Source organism: Danio rerio, chromosome 18 (assembly GCF_052040795.2).
Source record: "Danio rerio strain M-AB ecotype USA chromosome 18, GRCz13ab, whole genome shotgun sequence".
Taxonomy (NCBI): Eukaryota; Metazoa; Chordata; class Actinopteri; order Cypriniformes; family Danionidae; genus Danio; species Danio rerio.
The window spans coordinates 54,082,271-54,100,271 of record NC_141038.1 but is presented as its reverse complement, the minus strand read 5'-3'; the positions used below and the strand labels follow the sequence as shown (position 1 = coordinate 54,100,271).

The window sequence follows — 18,001 nt, the reverse complement described above, 5'->3', positions numbered from 1 at the left end:
TGCACAAACACACTCTTGCAATACACTAAGTTAAGTGTGTGTGTGTGTGTGTGTGTGTGTGTGTGTTCAGACGAGTGGTCGCTTCCTGACTCATTGTGTGTGGAGTAAGTTGCTAACTAAAGGAAGTGAGTAATTTCACTTGTATTTTATTTTCCTTTCTCCTGTAGTCGCTCACACTTTCACTGAGTGTGTGTTTGTGTGTGTGTTTGAACATGTCTGGAGCTGCAGAAAGGAGAGGCTGCTGTGACGTGTTTGTGTGGTGTGTGTGTGTGTGTGTGTGTGTGTGTGTCTCACACGCTTGCCATGCAAGAACTTTCCCACAATCCCCAAGGACTCCTTATGCAAACAAACACTTGTCATGGTCATATTGACTACATTTCACACACACACACACACACACACACACACACACACACACACACACACACACATACTTGTTTTTGTGCCCCATGGGGACTTGTGACTAGAAGGTTAACTATGGGGACAGCAATTTCTAAATACAATTAAGCCATAATTTTAACTCATATGTGTCCAGGGGATTTTTTTATCATAAAAACAATAATTTTTTATCAAGAATTCTGAAGTTTAAAAAAATGAATTTTTGTCAGGTTTTTCTATTCTTGTGGGGACGTCGCTATTTTGTCTTACCACAAGGAACCACCAGGTGTCAATATGACATACCAGTATATTATCATATTTTTATAATAAGTCACTGTAAGACTAAAAATTACATTTAGACAACTATTAAAGAGTTATTTATAAGGGAAAATTGTGTGCATTTATATTTTATTGAATTTTACTTTTATCTTGCGTTCTCTGTTTATTCTATGTTATATTACAATAGACCATTTCTAAGGGTGTAAACAGAAAAAAGCCTTAGCTTTTTTTAAATAAAATAAAATGTTTATCCTGCTCAGTTGTACACATATGTTGTTTTAATGTGCATTTAAATAATGTATGAGCATCTTGGCATTCTATCAAGCATTTTTTTTATTAGATATTCTGAGATACGCATAAAAATTAACGAGACATAGCCAAATTTACGAGAATGTAAAAACTCAATACAACTCGGAAGTGTTTTAGTGTTTTAAACATTTATTTAAATGTTAACTTGAACGTTTTAGTATACTGCTCTTTAAGCAGATGCATGTTGAGTTTGCTTAAACAAGATTCACATACATGTTGCCTTTAACAAAGACAAAACTGGTGAAGGCCGTTTTACATTTTTTTGCTTTAACGAAATCAAACTTGTTGCTTTCAACAATCATGAAAAAAAAACAGTGGTGAAGGCCCTTTCACCTACCTTTCACATTTTTTTAAGTAATATATTTTCTTTCTTCCGGCAAACACGAAAAAAATAATTAGATGAAGGTCCTTACCTTTCACAACTTTTTCTTTAGGGAATCAATGCGATTTTTTACATAAAATTTCACCCCCTCCCAACTTCTATTTTGAAGTGCTGCTGGGGAACTTTCGATACAGTTCATGCACTAGGCTTTACCAGGAACCTTTCCAGACATTATGAATTCCATCATTGTCTTCTCCACGGCCTTGATCTCCTCCAAAGACCACCTTCTTCGCTCGTTTTGTGAAGATCCTGAATAAAATTTAAAACATAATTAGTGAAAAAAAGACTTAAAGACCAAATAAAACTAATTCCTGGTCTTTAGTGTGTCTCATTGTTTTTAAAGTTGTATACACATTTTTGCTAAAATTTAGTTGATGGCTGAAAATCTGTCATGTTTACATCACCCAGCAATAAAAGGAAAAAAATGCTTGCAATTAGTCACCATGTAAGTTTAACTATTCTCGTAAATTACAGCAAGATGTCTAAAACTTTTAGTTAATAGTTATTTGTGAGCTTCTGCATGCAGGCCACTTTTCATATGCTAACGAATATGTTATGCTATCAAAAATCAGATAATTTCAGAAACTGATTTTTATTTGTTTACATTCAAATCAGTTAAGCAGCTGCAAAGAAAACCACATTTACATACGATTCTAAGGTTTGACAGATCAAAAGCAGTAGCTAAAAAATGACTAATTATGACTTTTTTACTGTACTGTACCTGCAAATGCAGCACTTTTTTTGTGATTCTGCATCAACTTTGTGAGTCAACAACATGATTTAAGGCTTTAATTAAACAGTATATGTAATATTACAGCTGCCCCTATATAAAAGTGCCCGCAGTATGAAGCAGGCAGTATTGATTGAATTCATGGATAATGACTAGAAGGAAATCCGTTTGTGACGTCTACCTTGCATGTACATGAATAAACTTTAGAAGAAAAACAGAAAGGGCAACTTATTTCAGAAGACATTTTAAAAAACAGCTTACTCTTTGTTCTGTGCGGTTCCGGCAAGTCCTTGCTAGTCGGCTGCAGTTTTTTAGGATTCTTGCCTCCTACAAACATACGAGTACAACTGAGAACATTATTCAGTAATGGCACAGAATACCTACTAAGTAAATTAGCAGTAAATTTGTCACACATGTATTTAAGAAAATATTAGCAGTCGAAAACATATTTTCACTTCATCCTCAGGATATAAAAATATATAATATAGAACATATAGAATAGAAAAATAATGAAAGCAAGTAAAGGGCAAATCATAAAAGCAGTGCACAGAATGAATTTTATTCACAATTATAACAACGTCAGAAGTTTTTAAAGCATCTTTTTTATTTAAATCTCATTACCTTTGGATGGTTCTTGGTGTTGTCCAACCTCAGCAGACTTCTTTGATTTCTCTGAAAAACAATACATCTCTTTTAGCACAAGATTTTTCAATAATAACTCTTAAATACCAATATCAGACCGTTGTCACAGCCACCTCCCCAACCTGAATCCCAGTACACCTGACCACAGTTCCCTAATAACTGATTAATTACACCCCTCATCAGTTTCCTTTATAACCAATTACTCTGCACTTACCCATTGCTACTTACCTGTTATTGTCAACACATTTGTTCATTTCGCTAACCAATCCTTCAAAGCTTTCAGTATGGCCACAGAAGCACTCTCGACCTCCAAACATTTATTCTGTTTCCACCCAGGTTCATCCACCAATGGCAATTTCACTCACCAGACTTTGACAGTAGCTAGTGGGTGGAACGAGACCGTGCTCATTAGAACCTATCAACAAAGCTTGAACCCAAACATTCGTTCTGCTATTATGATGTACAACACCATTGAGTAATGGTGTCTGCCTATTGCCTATTCCAATCACTATCTGCTTGCCATATCTCCAACGCCACTCACGAGCTTGCCTCCTATGCTGCCTGTACTCCGGTACCAGATCTCTTGCAAGTGTACCTTACCCACGTCTCAAGCACAGAAGCTGAATGCCACCTACCTGCTGAAGTATGTTTATTCTGCACTGCCCCTGGACATTTATTCATAGACTGCCTCATCAAGCCCCACGTCCAGTGTTGAATCCTGATACCCAAATCATGTCAGTGGTCGCATCAGAGTATTCTGCATTACAGGAGGTCTTTAGTAAATGGGCAACCCCTTATCTTCCATCTCATCAGACATGGGACTGCACTATCCAGCTGCTGCCTAGAGCACAAGGCTATGGATGAGTGTGTGGAGGACTTGATCATCAATCTCACTGCCTGCTTCCAGGTTCTTCTTTGTGGGCAAAAACAATGGAAGTCTCCATTATTGCATTACATTTACATTTTACATTTAGTCATTTAGCAGATGCTTTTATCCAAAGCGACTTACAAATGAGGACAAGGAAGCAACTTACACAACTATAAGAGCAACAGTGAATAAGTGCTGTAGGCAAGTTTCAGGTCTGTAAAGAAAGTATAAGAAGCAAAAACATTAGTAATTTTTTTTTATTAGTGGAGGAGCCAGAGAGGCAATTGCAGATTAGGAAGGGAAGTGGAGACTAAATAGTTGAGTTTTTAGTCGTTTCTTGATGACAGCGAGTGACTCTGCCGTTCTGATGCAGTTAGGGAGTTCATTCCACCCACTGGGCAGATTGAATGCGAGAGTTCGGGAAAGTGATTTCTTTCCTCTTTGGGATGGAACCACGAGGCGACGTTCATTCACAGAACGCAAGTTTCTGGAGGGCACATAGATCTGCAGGAGTGAGAGCAGATAAGAAGGGGCAAAGCCAGAAGTCACTTTGTAGGCAAACATCAGAGCTTTGAATTTGATGCGAGCAGCAACTGGCAGCCAGTGCAAACAGATGAGCAGTGGAGTGACATGTGCTCTTTTAGCTTCATTAAAGACCACTCGTGCTGCTGCGTTCTGAAGCAGATGAAGAGCATTAAATACCACACACTGAACTCCCAGGTAGTCCAGTTGCCTTACTTACCGACTGGAAGATGTAAAAGACAGCTTTCGTCAACCCTTTTGGTACTGCAAGTACCAGGTCATGCTGTATGTACTCTCCATCTTCCCAGCCATCTTTCATTATGCAAGGTGTTTTGTGAGTTCCTCCATTGTTTTGTTATTGTCTATATTGAAGACATCCTGATTAACTCCCTTAACTTGGCCAAATAGTGCCAGCACATCACAGCGGTCTTATAACATCTTTGCCTACAAACCAGGGCAGTAGAAGACCCTCTGAGGCAGTAGAAGACCCTCTGGCTCCTGCAAGCTTGGTATTGGTGGCACAGTGGATGCCAGTGGCCAAAGATGTTATCAGCTCCATCCGTACCCAACATCACATAAGGGTATCAGGAGCCTCCTCTGGAGAAGACTGTAATCTCAGGCAGTCACCACAGCCACCTTCCCCACCTGAATCCTAATCAATCCGATCAAAATCCCCTGCTTACATTTTTATCGCACCTCTGCGCTCCCTCATCAGTTCCTTTTATTAACAGTCACTCTGCTCTTACCCAGAGTTTGATCTACGGTTCACACCAATGAACTTACCTGACTCACCCATTGCTACTTACCTGTTTGCTGTTGTTGGTTCTTTGTGTCCTGGTCTCATTGTTTTTTGTGTTCTCCTAGATTAATACCACTACCTGCACACAAAGACTCTAAAATAAGCAACAGGCCAATAATGATTACCTGCTCCACTCAGTGCGATGTTCAGACCTAACTTTGTTAACCGCATCAGCTAAACTCTCCCACTCTATTTTTTTCTTTTGTTATTAATTCTGGAGGACAAACTTGCAAATAAAACAGTTTTTCTCTGGTCTACCTCCGAAAACAGCACCTCACATTCACATTCTGTTCAAAGTTCCTTTTTTTGCTTCATTTTGCCGTTACTTTTTCGTTGGGTTTTGCCAAAGTAGAGTCATTAGCATATTCATACGGGGGAGGAGGCAGGGAGGGGTTTTGTGCTCGTGCATGTTGCGCTCAGTTTCACGTTCATTCAGATGTACAAACAGAATATGCGCAAGATTTAGCGTACGCAGTGTTTCATACATCTGAATTTTTTTTCTGTGTTTTAGTATGATTTCCACGCAAGTCTTCGTACATGAGGCCCCTGGTCTCTTGATTTATCCTGTCTCCAGTCTCACTGTGTGCATGACTACAGCAATGACACCCAGTTTTTTTTCCCAAGTAATGTGTACCATTTTCCACCTTTCCCATCATTTCCTTTCAGTTGAAGAACATTGAGAATTTAATAAGATCATTACTAATGAGAATGTTTAAAATAATAATTTTAATTGTCACTTATTGTGCTGTGTGCTTTAAGAATATGTTGTCCTTAATGTTTTTTTTCGGGACTAAAAGCAAGCTGAAAAGAAAAGTGAATGATGTGTGTAAACAGCAGAAGTGATTTCCTCCATGTTTAGGCGAACACACTTTCACTTTCATGCAATGAAGATAATGCACAGAGGAAAGATGACTGTGGAGCTGCATTTTTCACAGGTGTCTAAACACTAAGAGCTGTATGATAAACACAACAGCAACAACAATGTCAGCAGGAGGACATTATTATGGAGAGTAGCAAACATGATTTAATACTGAGTTTCATTTCACTTTTCTTCCATGACAGGTACAAGCCTTAACACTGACAATACATGACAATAAACCATACATTTGCTTTTATTTTACTATGTTTGTGGTCATTATTCCTTGCTAAGCACAAAACAAATAACACACATTACACATACAGTACCTGCTGAATTTGAAGGTGAGGCACCATTTCCAGTTGACTCAATCTCATTTTCAGACTCGGATCCATCACTGTCTAGCAAAAGTTTCTCTATAACAGACAAAATTATTAGGCAACAACTTTTGAATAACATTCAACAATTGTCTATAACTAATGCTGGTGTTCCCGGTAATAACCCAGGAATACTTTACCTTGGGGATCAATCTGGATTTCATCCAAATTCTGTCCTTTAAACTGTGAAAGCTGTCCTCGTTCCATGGCCATCAAGACTTTGCTAATTTTTGCTAGCTGCAATGTGCCTTCAGGAAGTCTGTAATATTGCCTGTGGACCCTGATGTCATGCCCTAAAAAATCTGCGAGGTTATCCATTTCATTCTCTTTTAAGTTTAGCACCTTAGACATAGTGGCCATGTGCTTTCGCAGTTTGGTGGAGGACAATGCCTCGGGGTGCTTTGCTCCACAGCTTTTTGCTATGTTACGAATGACGTCAGATCCTCTGAAGAAAGTGAGAGCTTGGGGTCTTCCGAACATAAAGACGTTCTCATCTGGCACATCACAGCTGCGGCGAGTCTTCACCAACAACTCCATTGAGACGACCATATTAGGAGTGAGCAAAATGGGGACTTTTCTGCCACGTTTTCCTCGGACTTCGATTCTTTGAAAATGACTACAAAGTGACTTCTCTAGATCGGACAGAGCAAGCTCAACATCCGGATGAGTTGAGGATGTGTCCCTTAATGTAAACGAATTAAGTGACATCTTAGACACCTCTCCTTCCCTTCTTCGATTAAATAGTATCACCTGACAAAGCGTGACTTTGGCAAGTTCTGCCCAGTGCTTCATACTTTGTTCTTCCTCAAGTCTTGCTTGATATGCCTTACTTTGGCAGTCAAGATACTGATGCATTTTCTTCACATCTTCCGCAAACGGAAGAAGCTGTGGACAGTTCCATTTAACTTCACTCAAATTACGAAGGGCCTGGGATGACACACACTCACTCCATTTAGTGTCACATATTTGCTTGAAGGCTTGCACGTTGCTAAGACTATTCTTATCATCTGCCATCATGGCATCACACTCAATAATGCTGGCCATCTTCTTGAGGTTGTGCCCTAACTTCAGTGCTAAAGATGGTGTTTTAAATGTGCTTGTCTCTTCGTTCAAGCCAGCTACACTGTGAACTGCTTGAATAACATAAGGGAAATTAGCTGGAATAAAGAAATCAGACACCTCCTTCAGCTTACCATTTTTTTTCCCTTCGAGGACAAGACGTCCAGTTTCACGCATTTTTTGCCTGATGTATTCATGCTTCGTAACATCATGGCCATGCTTATTGAAGAGATGTTGCCCTAATTTCAGTATGATTTTCTCTTTGCGGACAACATGGGTTATCTCATCGTCATGCATATCAAGCACCATTTTCCAAAACCTTTCACTTATACTGTCTGGAACAGGTTCAGCATATGAGCAAAGTGACTGAACACGAGTTTTCCCTGGCTTCATTTTGTTAATTTTCTGGCTCAGCTGGCATCTTTGCATATGCCGCCATAGCGATTTTCTCTTCAGATACGCTGAACAGTTAATGCAGTGCAAATAATCACTTGCATTTACTGGTGCAGTGGATTGTTGTTTAGGAATCACCGTTCCTCTTCCTTCACTGAGTACCTGAGCGTTATGACATCGGTTCCCCTTATTCCTTAACAAACTCAGCTGTATTTTTCGCTCTTTAGAGCCTTTCGGAAAAGCAATCGCTCTTGCCACCTCTGGCTTATCTTTATGTTTAGACTCTAGGTGACGTGCGATTTTACTGAATGGTTTGAAGCAGAATAGGCAGTAAAACTTTTTGTTATATAGTCTGGCTCCATCTTTTTTTTTTTTGAGCATCATGACATTCACATTAAGATTATTGGGTGAATGTGATTCTTCATGTTCTCCTGATGAAGAAGATTGAAGTGAAGTGTCCTGTTTGTCAGATGCAGAGGATTGTGAAGGAGACACACGTCTTTTTTTACATGCTGGAACATTTGAAGTTGACTTTACCTTTTTCTTATTATTACTTATCTTTTTTACTAAACTCTCTACTTTTTCTGAAGTGTTACTGTCAGACTCTTCAGTATCTGGCACGTAATCATCCTCACTGATATCTGATCTTGATGAAGATTCTTCTGAAGCATAACCAAGTATTTTCTTGTTAAGCTACAAATAAAAGCCACAAGTTAGAAATCAGAAGTGACAAGACCAACGACATCTTAAAATTATGTGTATATCTGCAGCCACTGAATCGCTGGTAGTCATGACAGGCTACCAGTTTGTAACATTTTAAAAATATATATCTTATTTTGTGCTAAAAAGAAAAAACTGTGTTTTTAACCTTTTGAGGCTAAGTAAATAGAAAACAAATACAATTTTTGGGGTAAACTATAACTGTGGCTCACTGTCTAGACTGCATACTAAACACAGTGCTGAAATCTGGCACAGGTGCTCTAGTGCATGCTAACACACTACCAAATTTGGGGGCCAATTGCTGACTAGAGCACTGCAAACTGAAAATAACAAGTTTTGATGGCATGGTGAAAACACAAATCATACTTAACATAAGACTCACCAATCAAATTGAATCATTTAACACAACTAACCTTTGTTTGACACTTTGAAATCAAAAAAGAAATTTTCTCGCGTTCCTCATTTAAAGTTTTTGTATACGCCTTCACATAAAAAATATTTAAATGCGTGTATGTGTGTGTGAGAGATCGACGAACGAGTGCTCACTTCACTGCTCTGCAGATGCTGTGAACGGCTGGGTATATTTATTTTGGAGATAATATAAAATATGTTACGTACATACGTTGCTGCTGTTACGTACAAATTACGTATCAACTCAACACAATAATATCATATTACATCTAGACAAAATAGCCTAAGCTATATTAAATTAATTTAAAGAAATATTGTATATAATAAAAACATTAAATAAATAAACCATTATAAAATAAAAGCTATATCAATTTAGGTATATATAATACAAATAAATTAAACGGTTTCAAGCCATTTTTAACTTTCATTTTACAAAGGCCTATCTGGAAAAAAAGATATTTTCTAAAAACAATAAACAATGGAGGAGTTTTGAAATATTATTTATAAAGTATTTGGAGATGATGATATTAATCAAATCGTGCAAACAGAGCATTTTTGGGTGAGCGAAAGAGAAACTACCTTCTTCTTGTTTTATATTATGGCTGGTGCGCTCGGTCATCCCTCTGTTAGTGGCGAGACCACTCGATGCACGATGCCAGCAGTCGGCCAGCAAGTAAACTAATATAATGAATAAATATACATAGGCCTATGCGTATACATCACTTAATGCATTTAATAGGTTTGCATTCTGCACTGCAAGTCACTGGCCTGACAGTGGAAACGCGACATAATTTCAGCCTCACTGCTCAAGCTCTCGGACTATTGGCTCAGCCCGGCCCGATAAAAGCCCTGGCTCGCACTAGCCCAACAGTGGAAATGTATGGAGCTAGATTTGTTTCTTTATTATTCAATCAAAAATATTTAGTTTTAAAGTAAAATTAAGTATGTTGTAATTAAAGAATTAAAGATTTCAAATAAAAAACACGTTTATTTAAAAAACTTATGTCAATGATAATAAAATATTTTGGATTGCAAAAATAAACACTTGTCCTATTATGCTGTTACCACAATTTTCATTGCATACTCATTAATTTTGCTCTCTTTTCTGCTGTCTTTTATTGCACATCTAGAATCTTTGCTTGCAGGTTGAAATATTTTGCTTGTGAGTTGAAAAGTTTTGAACCCTTGAATGCCGGGGTTAATTTTGTATCTTTATTACTCAAACAAACATATGAAGTTTGACCAAAAGTAGGTAGAATGCAATTAAAAAATTAAAGATTTTAAATAATAAAAAAACATTTATTTAAAAAAATTCACACTACAAAAAATAAACTATTGCCATGTTATGCGGTTACCACCAGATTAATGCACTGTGTGCTCATTTATTTTGCTTTCGGTTTTGTTTCACTTTTTGCGAATCTAAAATTTTTGCTTTTGAGTTGAAAAGTTTTGCGAGTTGAAAACTGCAGCTCAGTGGGCGGAATCTTCTGAAACACCTTATTCTATTAGTCATCTTGATTGAGGTCACAGATTGGCCTCGCCCATTACATTTTCGCGCGGTTGGAATGGACTGCCGTGCCTTCTGTGACAGGAGCGAGCTATGGCGAGCAGCAGGTCTTCTTCAAGGTAGGTTAACTGAAACTATATAAAGTAAAGTATAATAACTTGTGTATTACCATACATATTTCCCATCTAAATATGTTACGACTGCTAGTATTAAACTCTGTCTAGTCAGTGATATTTTTGAATTCTCTCGATAAACTAACATTAGCTGTCGGCCATCAGTACTGTACAGTTGTAAAGGACAACGCAAGGCCAGTGTATTTTGGAAAATATACATTGATGTACCATTAAAGTCAGGCTTTTTGTCTGTAGATGATGGCCAGGTGTACAGTAGGTCTGCAAACAGACTGGGATACATTCTCGGCAACCATTAATCTTCAGTTAGTTTCCAGACAAAAGCTACTGTCTCTTTGAACTGGAGCATCATATTTATTCTCCACTGTTAGAAAATGTAGTAACTCAGTGTATGTATATTTCATTACAAACGTGACAAATATTTATTTAGTATATTTCGTTTCGCATATAAATGTTAGTTCATACATTAGTTAACTTGAATTAATTATGAACAGGATATCTGTTAAGCAATAATTAATCTTTGTTAATGTTAACTAAACATATTAATGCATAAGTTAAAAAATGATGGTGAACGAGTTTGTTTAGCATAAACTTTGTTAACTTAGTCATGTTCTATTGTATCTGCTTATATTAACAGCTTGATGTAATTAGCCAATGTTTATGGACAAATACAATAATGTATTTGTTCACTGACTAGATAATAGGGATGTAACGGTATCAGAATTTCACGGTTCGGTAATACCTCGGTATGAATGTCACGGTACGGTATTTATTGAATCATTTACAGGAAAAAAAAAACTTTTGAAAATACTCCAAAAAAAGTGCCAAAAGTGTCAATGACATACAAATTAGCCATCTATCTGTAAGCTTTGAAACACTAACTTCAATTTTAATAACAAAAAAATATTAAACCATGTAAAAAAATAAAGTTTCAATTTAGTATTGTTGAAAACTCATCACATTCAACATTTAATCATTCACTCACTTAGATAGAGATGGGTTTAAAGGAAAATTATCATATAATTATAATCTGGTAAAAGCTGGTATCTCTGGGCATTTACAATGTCCCCTGCAACAGAAAAAAACCCTCTCATTTGGGACTGAGGTTTCTGGAACAAGAGAGATATGACTTGGCCCAGGTTGACAGCAGTGGGGTAACATTGTGCATTGTCTTTCCCCCACTTGAGAAGACAAATCATGAGTGAGATAGAGGTCTCTTTGCGGTACAAGTCAATGTCTGAATCAATCTGAACAGTGTGCTGTGTTTCTGCAGTCCCCATGACTTTTATTAGTCGTATTCCCCAACTTGCAGGCACGTGCAAACATAGGGCTCAACCTGTGCAGTGCACATGCCCTTTTTAGTCTTGGATAGAAAATGCCCTTCCAAAACGATCAAAAGTGCCCCCGCGACGCGACACACCCTCCGTCCAATCCAGCCCTTCAGTAGGCGCGCGACAACACCTCTCTTGAATATGCGCGCTCAACCCCCCCTCGGCGCTTTACAATACGCGCGCCACAACACAGCTGATCAGAACGCGCGCGACAGCACCGCTATTCAGCACGCGCGCGGCGACAACACCTGCTTTAGGTTCGATCATTTCCATCTTTTTTTCATCTCCGCTACTAGCAGCACACTCCATTTCCGCATTACTGGATCTGTAGCGACAACAGACCGCAAAGGATTATGGCCACGCCGGGGCTGATGGGAAATGAAGTTTCAGCTACGTCCCGTTCGCTTCATTCGCCTGAGCAAATTTTCTCAGGAGACCTATAGTTTTACCGAGTCATGCGACTTCGGTAATATCGAAAAAATTAATATTGCGGTATGACGGTATTTACAATACCGTTACATCCCTACTAGATAACATAACTAAATAAACAGCATTTATTCAGTAATACTACATTTTTGTTAACGGAAACTTATACAAATAGTAATGTTACTTAATGCAGCAAATACTGAACAGCTCACATTCTTCAACAGGCATGTCATTCATGTTTGTAGACTTTTTACTAACATGATTTATCTCTAGCAAAGCATTAGTTGAGGGAATTAGGAACATTGTTGTAAAATGTGCACTACTTCAACACGCTACATTTGTAAACTGACTTACCACTAACCCAACATTATAACTGATGTGTTACTAACATCTTTGGGTTTATTACAAAGCAGTAATTAATGATTTTACTGGAGATATATATATATATATATATATATATATATATATTAAGAACAATTATGTTAGTAAAGAATTAACGTTGGAGAGGTGCACACTTCATAATAAGCTTTCTGATTTCCTTAAAAAATGCTCAGTTACTGAGTGATAAACCATGTTAGTAAAGAGTTTGCAAATGTTAGTAACACAATATACAATGTTAAAGTCGTTTTGAAAAGTAACAGGGCAGTTTGCAGGTGATCTTCGCTATATAATTTGTTTAGGCATTATTGCAAATATTTGGTCTTTAAAGGAACTGGTATAAATCAGTTGTAAATTAATAAATGTATTTATAAAACAACAATACATAGACACGAGAGATATGTGGATTATAAATATTACATTAATCAGAACAATTTTCTCATCTGTTTCTTCAATTTATCCTTACAGGTTGATCACTCAGTCTTAGCGGTCGTAAAACATCTGCTTTGACTCCTGCGATGTCCACATCTACACTGTCTTAAATCAACGAATCAACATCCACAATGATTCCACAGGCGTCTCCATCTGCATTGTCTACTTAGACATCAACATCTGCACTGACTGACCAGACATTTATTCACTAAACTCATCAATCACCACCTGATGTGTGTTGAATTATTTTCTGGAATTGTGTCGGATTTCGACAATAGTAGATTTTGACTTTTTACAAGTGATTTTAAATGTATTTTTTTATACATTTATTGTTTCCCTTTCTGGAATTTATTTTGCATTGAAGAAATATAAATGTTTTATTTTATTTTATTAATTCAGCTAAAATATTTCCCAGCTGTAGCTTTTAATAACAAAAATACTGTTACATAAATGGTATAATACACTTTACTGCAGTATAGTAAAGCACTATAGCATGTGTCTGTATAAATTATATTTTTATGTGGAAGATATGTGTAGAAGATACATTTATTTAGTAGTGCATTTGCCAACATATACGTATTTTTTATACGGTATACGGTTTAAGTAATAATACAGTAGTAGTAGGGATGTTAAAAAATGCCTGTCAGCTATAATTTAACATAAAATCGTGGCAGCGACCTAAATCTACCTTTTAAAAATGAGTTTACAGTCCATCTCATGTATATATATATAGCGTTTTCACGCGATTGTACTGGACTCCTTTAGTGACCAGAGCGAGCAACAGGTCTTCTTCAAGATAAGTATAATAACTTGTATATTACCATCCACATTTTCCTAAACTCTGTCTAGTCAGTGATATTGATGAATACTCTCGATTGACTAACATTAGATGAAATATGTGCAAGATATATATATATATATATATTAGAGATATAAGATATATATATATATATATATATATATATATATATATATATATATATATATATATATATATATATATAAATAAAACAATACATGTGTTCAAAAGTATGTGCACAGCTGAGACGTGCACAACTGTGTTCTCCATCGCATCTGCATCCAGATTATATTGGTGGACTTACAGCTAATCTGACTAGACAGAGTTTAATACTAGCAGTCGTAACATATTTAGATGGGAAATATGTATGGTAATACACAAGTTATTATACAGTTTCAGTTAACCTACCTTGAAGAAGACCTGCTGCTCGCCATAGCTCGCTCCTGTCACAGAAGGCAAGGCAGTCCATTCCAACCGTGCGAAAATGTAATGGGCCTGGCCAATCTGTGACCTCAATCAAGATGACTAATAGAATAAGGTGTTTCAGAAGATCCCGCCCACTGAGCTGCAGTTTTCAACTCGCAAAACTTTTCAACTCAAAAGCAAAAATTTTAGATTCGCAAAAAGTGAAACAAAACCGAAAGCAAAATAAATGAGCACACAGTGCATTAATCTGGTGGTAACCGCATAACATGGCAATAGTTTATTTTTTGTAGTGTGAATTTTTTTAAATAAATGTTTTTTTATTATTTAAAATCTTTAATTTTTTAATTGCATTTTACCTACTTTTGGTCAAACTTCATATGTTTGTTTGAGTAATAAAGACACAAAATTAACCCCGGCATTCAAGGGTTCAAAACTTTTCAACTCACAAGCAAAATATTTCAACCTGCAAGCAAAGATTCTAGATGTGCAATAAAAGACAGCAGAAAAGAGAGTAAAATTAATGAGTATGCAATGAAAATTGTGGTAACTGCATAATAGGACAAGTGTTTATTTTTGCAATCCAAAATATTTTATTATCATTGACATAAGTTTTTTAAATAAACGTGTTTTTTATTTGAAATCTTTAATTCTTTAATTACAACATACTTAATTTTACTTTAAAACTAAATATTTTTGATTGAATAATAAAAAAACAAATCTAGCTCCATAGAAATGCGGCTAATGACTTGTGATGGCTTTGGAGAGTTTAGATGTTGAAAAATACAGTTCTATGAATCACTAGTGGCTGCTTACCTTTGTCTCTTCTTTAGCACAAGCTGTCACCTCATCCACTGCAAATTCTGTCACAGATGACAGGAATGTTATTCAGGTTGACAATGAACAATGCCAATATGGCTGTTCATACTAAAGTAAAACATTCATTTCAGTAAAACTTCAATACATTTTTGGTTTGTTTCCTTGTACTAGTTACAGTTCTAAAACCCTTAAAATAAATATCACTATAGGATAACAAATCCAGAAGACTTAGCTAAAGCCTTTTCAACAACACACAGAACACTTAAAAAATAATGTCTATGTTTAGTTAACCATTAAAATAATGCACGATTATGCTGGATATTTCTTTTATTTAAAGGTTGTGCTCTAACAAAGTTAAACTCAGGTTAGTCTGGCTCAAAAAGTGGAGTATGATTCTTATATGTAAGGATTATTTTGAGTACTAGCTAACAGGACAATTCATGATCTTAACGTTACCTGTGCATCCAGAGCATCTGTCACTTTTATCGTCCTGCAAGCACAAGTGTGATAATCAGTCAAACATCATGCTCTAACATTACCTTATACTGTCATTACAACTGCAATACTGTAGTATAATTTGACAATAATTAAATATTTAACACTGTGAAATAAGACTAGACATATTCATGACATTTGACTGAAAATTCGCATTTTTTTAATCTAGAAAACTCCCTTATAAAAACTAGAAATATTGTACTGAATTAATTTAAATTGTCTCTTGCATTACTGAAGAACAACATTCCTATTTTTGTGGATAAAAGTAAATAGATTTTGCCTGGCCAGAGGCCTGCTGCACGTGCAGGTCGCTAACGTTAACAATAACAAAAATGATCAAAACATCTTGGTAAAAATATGCAGTCTGGCAAGAACATGAATTCAAACAATATTTCAAAAGTAAACGAAGATTATACGTAAATGTACGCAAATACAGTAAACGTTTAATGTACAGTTAAATTGCAAAATCTCTTAGCAATTCCAACGTTTGGCTTAAAACGCGATCGTAAGAAACTAACTTTAACGTTACAGTTAAAGTTACCCTAACTAATATTATTGTCAGTTTGATACATTAATCTGTACTTTCTGCAAAGCAGCTTCGAGATTATGCCGATTATCAAAAGCGCTTGATACATAAAATAACGCGATTTTTATGATATAATATAGTTGCAAACAATACATAAACATAAACATTCGCATATATTGAAGTGATCGTACAAATCATAAACTTACCTGTCCTTCAGACATGTTGACGTCTTCGCGCCTTTACTCACAGCATCCTCTCTGACCCTGTCCTGCTGTGTCGCAGGTGTGTGTGTGGGGGGGAGGGGATGGTCGCGGTGGGGACGCAAAATCTCCGGTCACGTGTAATGTCACACACTCTCCCGCGCTGCTTTAGCGCGGGTCGCCGACTGAACCGCGGTCTGGCGCATGCATACACAGCGGATGGCCTTCAGCAGCAATCCAGCACTGACAGCTCTAATGTGTCAGTCGAACTTTTACTGGAAATTATTCAGCTTATTACCCGAACATATTTGCTCTAACTAAATAAATGCATTATGGTATAAGGGAATTTTAATAGCTTAACGAAAAAAAGTTATAATTAAGATACAAAGAACCCCCTTATTATTAAATGCTGTATTCTGACAACACATAAATAAATGGATCCCATTTAGAACTATTAAAGAATTCACAAAAAAAAAATTCATGAACTATTACAAACACTTGTAATAAATAAAGGCATTCAATCCTGCTGTCAGGGTGTAAATAATACAACATGTGTTTTATTATGTTTCCATTCATTCATTCATGTTTAGTCCCTGATTGGGGTCGCCATAGCGGAATAAACTGCCATTATGTGTCCATTATGTTTTATTATAATACCAACATTTGGTAATTTAACATTTTGGACCAGATAAATGTATTAGATGTGATGCATTGACCATGCACACCTACATACATCCATTACTTTATTATTAAAAGGGAATAAACTACTGTTTATTGCAACTTATCTGAACATCATTATCAAAACTCTTTAATATGTCCAGTCAATTTAATATGAGCATGTAATACCATCTAACTACATCTTTATGGTATTCTTTAAGGCAAACAGGCCTAAATAAATGCAAGGCCCTTAAAATGGTTTGTTCATCTTCAACTACTGATACCAGCACATCACAGGCCTATCTAATAGAAAGTGTGGCAAAATGAAATGGTTTGTGGGAATATTCCTGAGCAGGTATAATAGCTTACGTGATGGTAGCTCCAGAGAGCCTCACAGCACCTACACTGCTCTTAAAGAGAGTCTAGCAGCAGAGCGAGTGAAGCAAGAGTGTGTAGGGGTTGTTGCTGGATCAGATACGTTTGTGGCCGGAAGTTAACGAATATGATTTATATTATCTATTAAATTACCCAATAAATAGTATTTCATTAATGTCTACAACCACCCTAACCGTCACAGTACTGTAAAAATATAAATTATTGTTATACAGTGTCATAAAAAATGCTTCTGTATTGATGTGTATTTGCAGTTCCGGCCGGCCTTGTATCCTATCTACACTTTACTGTGTGGAGGGAGAGAGCTGACATCTAAAGATGGCCTCATACTGTAGGTCCATGAACCTGATTCTTCCTGCTAGTTTCAAATTATTTCAACACAACACCAGAAGTAACTGAAGTTGTTTACTGTTATTATTGTGTTATTTAAATGCACAGTTTACTTAGATACTTAGAAGTGATTGAAATGAAAGGTGTAAAACAGAACAGAAAGTGATTCAGAGCTGTTGTTCTCCTTGATGTCCTGAGAAACAGTCTGTATTAATTTTGAAGCTCATTAACGGCATCCTTAAAATGAAAGCAAACTATCTCTCTTTTCACACTTAGTTGTAATGTTCTAAACAAGGTCTGAAACCATGTCAGCACTTCTGTTGCTACTGCCTTCTCTTAAGCTAGATCCACCTTTAGGATGGCATAAAAGTGTCTTCCATAATTTAATACTCCCATAATTCTTGAAAGAATATACAGAAATCCTTAACT

At 36.5% G+C, this 18,001-nt stretch overlaps 2 protein-coding genes across 10 annotated transcripts in view; one reads left to right on the top strand and one right to left on the bottom strand.

Moving 5' to 3' along the window:
• zgc:158464 overlaps window positions 1–18,001 on the top strand; it is a 136,938-nt gene that overhangs the window by 27,376 nt on the left and 91,561 nt on the right.
• LOC147839848 (uncharacterized) lies at window positions 569–16,251 on the bottom strand. 2 transcript variants are annotated; one of them, XM_087293660.1, is made up of 9 exons: window positions 16,199–16,251; window positions 15,428–15,461; window positions 14,969–15,015; window positions 8,114–8,287; window positions 6,283–7,930; window positions 6,095–6,181; window positions 2,700–2,750; window positions 2,340–2,405; window positions 569–1,597 (listed from the first exon to the last, which is right to left on the bottom strand). In XM_087293660.1, the coding sequence occupies exons 1-9, from the start codon at window positions 16,211–16,213 to the stop codon at window positions 1,491–1,493; spliced, it is 2,229 nt and encodes a 742-aa protein (XP_087149786.1). In that variant the 5' UTR covers window positions 16,214–16,251; the 3' UTR covers window positions 569–1,490. The 2 variants fall into 2 exon arrangements, with proteins under 2 accessions (XP_087149786.1, XP_087149785.1); XM_087293659.1 differs by having other exon boundaries at window positions 6,283–8,287.

What these genes read in the sequence shown, in the direction of transcription:
- LOC147839848 (XM_087293659.1), bottom strand. An exon ending in AATCCAGATTGATCCCCAAG is followed by an intron (nt 6,182 to 6,282) that starts GTAAAGTATTCC and finishes TGTCTGTTATAG; the next exon opens with AGAAACTTTTGCTAGACAGT. An exon ending in CTCACCTTCAAATTCAGCAG is followed by an intron (nt 2,751 to 6,094) that starts GTACTGTATGTG and finishes ATTGTTTTTCAG; the next exon opens with AGAAATCAAAGAAGTCTGCT.